This window comes from Tenebrio molitor, chromosome 3 (assembly GCF_963966145.1).
Source record: "Tenebrio molitor chromosome 3, icTenMoli1.1, whole genome shotgun sequence".
NCBI classification, from domain to species: domain Eukaryota; kingdom Metazoa; phylum Arthropoda; class Insecta; order Coleoptera; family Tenebrionidae; genus Tenebrio; species Tenebrio molitor.
Genome location: NC_091048.1, coordinates 2893240 through 2898639, shown reverse-complemented (window position 1 = coordinate 2898639; position 5400 = coordinate 2893240). Strand labels below are relative to the sequence as shown.

At 37.5% G+C, this 5400-nt stretch overlaps 1 protein-coding gene across 3 annotated transcripts; it reads right to left on the bottom strand.

Moving 5' to 3' along the window:
• Positions 1-2493: 2493 nt before the first annotated feature.
• LOC138125736 (luciferin 4-monooxygenase-like) lies at positions 2494-4847 on the bottom strand. Of its 3 annotated transcripts, XM_069041190.1 has the most exons (6): positions 4561-4847; positions 4304-4508; positions 3268-4256; positions 3054-3219; positions 2863-3000; positions 2494-2742 (listed from the first exon to the last, which is right to left on the bottom strand). In XM_069041190.1, exons 1-5 carry the CDS (start codon positions 4672-4674, stop codon positions 2891-2893), a joined length of 1584 nt encoding a protein of 527 aa, XP_068897291.1. In that variant the 5' UTR covers positions 4675-4847; the 3' UTR covers positions 2494-2742; positions 2863-2890. The 3 variants fall into 3 exon arrangements, 2 of the variants coding, with proteins under 2 accessions (XP_068897291.1, XP_068897290.1); XR_011157519.1 differs by having other exon boundaries at positions 2863-3219; XM_069041189.1 differs by having other exon boundaries at positions 2494-3219.
• Positions 4848-5400: the final 553 nt, after the last annotated feature.

Sequence of the window (5400 nt, the reverse complement as noted above, 5' to 3'; positions counted from 1 at the left end):
ATTTTTTTACTCATATTTTATTTTTCCTTTTTATTATATTTAAATTCTATCTTCTTTCTATTCTGCTGAAAAGGCCATCAGCCTCAGCGGCAGCTCCACCCCTATCTCACACTTAACACAATATTAATAATGACATGTAATTACACAAAAATCTGAATAAATGTATTTGAAACCTGAAACCTGAAACCGCTCGAGTCAGTTGGCTCTCGGACGTCACATTGAACGCACGTTCTCTGAGCCGCTCACACAAAAAACAGACACAAACAAGCATTTTCATTCCATCACCCTCACACCTCCGAATAAACAATCCCAAAAAGACCTTCCTCGACGACATCATCCAATTTCAAGGCGTACCAGGTGACAAGATGTCATCTCAGAATATTGAAAAATATTACAAACCTAATAAAAAAAACCTGAACCGAAAAAAAGCAGCACCTTCTTCTGAAGAGTATGATTACTCCCAAAATGTTAATTTTGCGTGGAAATTATTCCGATATTCAGACAAAAAGAAAGGTTTCCTAGGGTGCAGCAAATACCACAACCTTTTCTAGAATGTTGTGAAAGTATCTACTTCTACAGAATTTGATACGATCTACACTGTAATACTGCGTTTGATTCAATTGGTCCAAAATTTAAGCCAAAAATACATTATCATCGCAACGGACTTGGCAATTTACTCGAAAGCTCAAGACTTACTATTATGCAATAATCCTATCCTATCAATGGCAAAATCACTCTTCAATTACGAGGAATGCATTTAACAAAATGGCTTTCTTTATCGCGCCAAATTCTTGTAAACAGGTGTTGGAAGGCAAACAATATTCTAGAACCACCCGAGTGCTAAGACTTTGTGCTGATGCATTGTTTCGATTGTTTTTTGACTATTTGAAGAAATGGATGGTAGAAAATCGTAATGAAGAATTCCCCACCCATTACTTTGTAAAGGAAATTAAAAACGGAACGTTCAAAGAATACAATTTAAAGGATCTACAAAAAACCTAGGACTTTTGAAGAAGAAAGTAACAGAATTTGAAGACATTGGAGCATCATCATTCACATTTGACTGTTGCCTTTGTTTTTTAAGCTGTTGATCTTCTATTAAATATCCTTAAAGTAGAACGAACCGCAGATTTTGAACTTCATTTAGAATGTATTCAAAAACTTTTACCCTATTTAGCAGCCGGAGCAAGACATCTATATGCAAAATGGGTTCTCATATATCTAAAAGCTTAAATCGACGAATTCACAAATGTATCAATATCAATACAATTATTTACCACAATGCATGTGGTTAGTGGAGTTTAAGTATCACATTTTATCAACAGATAGGATGATCAAAGAGGGAGCGGTAAATGTTCATGTACAAATATTTATTGAAAAGAACATAAAAAAGGCAAACCCACATTAGAAACTTTCAAAGCACCTTTTTTAACGAGGAAAAGGGCATGATAACATTCTTTCTTGAATGTGAATGTGCCAGGTTGAATTTTTGCAAAATTGATTAAATCATTCAGATGACTGATACGTTCGTATTTTAATAAGTTCTATTGGTGATTAAATTGATTACGTGGACTTCCATAACACCCGGTATACTGACGAAACATACATTCACTCTTCCCATACCACTGGTTATGAATGCAGCCATGGAAGCCATAAGGGACTTCATAAACCTATTGCGAAGGGGAAGCCATTAATTATAATTGTCCACGCTGGAAATCAAACGGATTTTGGAGAAACTGGACTCTTGATATTTACATCTGGTAAATCAGATCATTTAAAAGAAAAGGAAGTGTTAATAATTGCTCGGGATTTTGAAAATCCAAATTGATGCTTTTCTGTAAATCAGGATGGAAAACGGGGGCCTAGCAAAAAAAGAAGTTTTGGAGCTAATTGGTCAATATGTCAACAACACCATTCAAAAACAGTATTCCTGGACACGATTATTTTGTTAGATTGAAAAGGGACTACCATTTGAACCAGAAGAAACCTCAGTGTGCAGAAATGGCAAGGAAACGAAGCGTGGATCCATTTGTAGTGTCAAAAGATTTTAAAACCGTAGATACAGAATTAAGACATTCCACCAAGTCAGATCTATAACGCTGATGAAACAAGCCTGTGCCTTGACCCTTCTCGAGTTAAAGTTGTTAAGGAAAAGGGTGTTGCTGCACAGAGAACTACCAGCGGCTCTGGAAGGGAAAATATCTCTGTAAGACGGAATCAAGTTTGGTTTCCACATGATGGGACATCTCCTCATTTCACCCGAAATGTACGTGACTATTTAAATCGCAAATATCCAAATCGCTGGATTGGCCGTTGGTCCAGTATGATGGTCTTCCCCGATCCTCGGATTTAACCCCGGTGGATTTTTATTTTTGGGGCCACGTGAAAGATTTGGTGTAGGATGTTGAAATAAATGCATAAATTGATACCGCCGCCACAGTATCAAATGTGTGTATAAATGTCCACGGAAGGCACATAGAACATTTACTATAATTAATTGTTTATTATTATTCATTTTTATTGTTCATCTATTTGAGGCTACAAAATCAATATCCTGCACAACAGTAGAAGCAAAAGATATTGGAAATGAGTTATGCAGGTCTTTATAACGTACTAATAATTTTATGAGGGTTGGAACGGTTGGGCCCATTGCGGTCGGCCGTCATAACTCAAATTATTGAAGGTTCAGAAATGGGCCATATTTAAACACTCATTACTGGTGATCTTCAACGCATTTGTGCTCTGCAATTTTTGCGAAAGTATAAAAAATAGTTCGCACCGACCAGGATTGTCATAAATGTCATTTTGTTGACATCATTTTCAAAGGCAACACTTTTTTTAAGTTAAGTAACAAGTACCTACCTAAATTAATTGAAACATTGCAATTAGTCTACATTAATTTTTTCAACTCCTTTCTCAAAATTTTCCCACCGGAATTTTTAGGAATTTCATTTGTAAATCGCACACCTCCATATAAACGTTTCTGAACAGATAAATTTTCTGAAACATTTTCCCTCTAAATAACACGTACCAAAAACAAACTCCAACATTACTTTCTACAAAAGCGATCAGTTCTTCTCCTGTAACTTCTCTGCCGGCTTGTTTTACGACGAACGCCAAAGGTACCTCGCCCACCCTTTCGTCAGCCACACCTACAACTCCAACATCCTTCACGGATGGATGTTGTATTAAAAGATTCTCAATTTCGCTTGGTGACACCTAAAATTTATCGCTACTTGACAAATCTCCACGTTAAATCTGTCTCACTTGAAACCCTTTGTATTTGATGATCTCTTTCAACCGATCTACAATATAGAAAAAACCAGCGATGTCGTAGTAGCCTAAGTCACCGGTTTTCAAAAATCCCTCCCGATCGAAGACCTTTTGAGTCTCTTCTTCGCATCCCAAATACCCCTTCATTATCCCGTCTCCTTTAACCCTCAATTCACCAACTTGTCCAGAAAACAGAGCCGTTCCAGTATCAGGATCGCAAACTTTTACTTGAAACCCATTTTGCACTTGTCCACAAGAACCGAACCTCTTGACGCTTTTGGGAGTAACAGTTACTGCTCCGGACACCTCTGTCAAGCCGTAAATTTGTCGAACCGACTTGATCTTCAGTCGCCTCTCGACCATTTCTTCCAATTCTCTTTTGAGAGAATCGGACGCACACAATACATCTCCAATCGACGAAACATTGTACTTTTCAACCAGAGGACTTTTCACGAAGAATATGAGAACGGAAGGCACAACAAACAACTTGGTGATTTTGTGTTTCTCGATCAACCCCAGAAAACGCTCCGGGACAAACCTATCCAAAATAACTGTTTTTGCACCGTACAAAACACTCGCCAAAGTTGTACCAAGACCGAGGATGTGGAAAAATGGCAAAAACGCCAAAACGGATTCGCGTTTGTTGATATCCATAAAACTCGCTTCCCCAGCGTAAATCATGGTGTTTCGAAGATTGGCGTGGGTCAGTTGAACACACTTAGGCAACCCCGTGGTTCCCGAAGAAGTTAAAATCAAAGCTACGTCTTGTTTTGGGTCCAATGTCGCAAGATTAACATCTCGATCGTTGCAATCGATATCAAATGCTTGGTCAAAATTTTTGACATGGATCGATGTTTCACTATCATAGCTGATAATCGTCGGTGAAAAATATTCGTCTCTTAGCTCGACGACCACGTCCAAAGTCTTTGTTGTGCAAAATATCAAAACCGGTTGACAAATCGACATAAAGTACTTCAGCTCGCCTAAAGAAGAATTCTAACGTTAAAAGAAAAAAATGGAAGTTGTCTACCTAAAGTGTAGTCGTGGTTGAGGAGGTTGATCTGTGCCCCAACGAAAAAACCTGCGAGAACTGTCAGCAACAACTTGTAGTGATTTGGAGATATTATGGTGATCACGTCGCCCTTTACTATCCCAATGTGTCTCAGTTGCTTGGCCATTTTTATCGACAATTTTAGTAACTTTTGGCGAGTAATTTCCTCTCCCGTACAGTCGACCTGCAAATGTCTTTTCTTTTCAAGCTGCAAAATTCGTCGTGGTGTATTATACGAGAACAGTTTCGTTGGGATCTTCATTCTTCATTCGGTCGTAAAAGATTCTTCCCAAAGATTTGTGGGGAAGTTTCGTGTAGCTGGGAGGACCTACTTGCACTAGATCGCTCATCGTAACACACAAGACTAAACGTTAAAAAACATCAAAGATGTCTAAACTTAAATTTTATTTTTGAAGACTTATTCGTATATTTTTTTATTTTATTGCCTATAAAATAGACGTTTTATTTTGAGCCCACACTGATCTCTACGGTAATTAAATTAAAATTACCGAATCGTTTTTATTTATCGAATACATCTAGTATTTATTACAATTAAACACATTTAATTACTTGCGTGGTCATGAACACTATAACTGAGGCAACTTAATGGTGCAGTATTTTTTATTATCTAATCACTTTTCGATGTGTGGGTTGAAGCGTGAAGGAACTAATATGATTTTGTGAAAGAACTATTCTGTTCAAAAAAAGAGACCAAAGGAAGAAAAAAGTATCTTGATATCTAACATCATATTTTGCTATTTCCTTGTTTTTGAAACTGCAAGAGAATAATAACATTCATGGCAGTGGAACCAAGAAGAGAATAGAACGTATTGTAATCTATAGTCAGAAATCCACAAGCTTCGAAATGAATTTGTCGTTGACTCACTCTTTCGGCAAACTGTAACAACTCTCTCCTCAACAGTCGTTCGTGGAACGATTTCGACGACATAGAAATATTCAGGAGCAACTTGCAACAAATTCTGCCAGTGCGTTGGGCTGCTTGGCTTGCCAGAGTACAAGAAATTGTTATCATTGCACCGAAAATCTGAAACATTACTTTGTTATGTTTACGAAAG

Excerpts from the sequence above, each read along its gene's own strand:
- LOC138125736 (XM_069041189.1), bottom strand. The coding sequence starts at position 4,674 with ATGAGCGATCTAGTGCAAGTAGGTCCTCCCAGCTACACGAAACTTCCC. Across the intron at positions 4,509-4,560 it reads ATCCCAACGAAACTGTTCTC|GTCGACTGTACGGGAGAGGA; the intron begins GTATAATACACC and ends AGACATTTGCAG. Across the intron at positions 4,257-4,303 it reads CAACCACGACTACACTTTAG|GCGAGCTGAAGTACTTTATG; the intron begins GTAGACAACTTC and ends ATTCTTCTTTAG.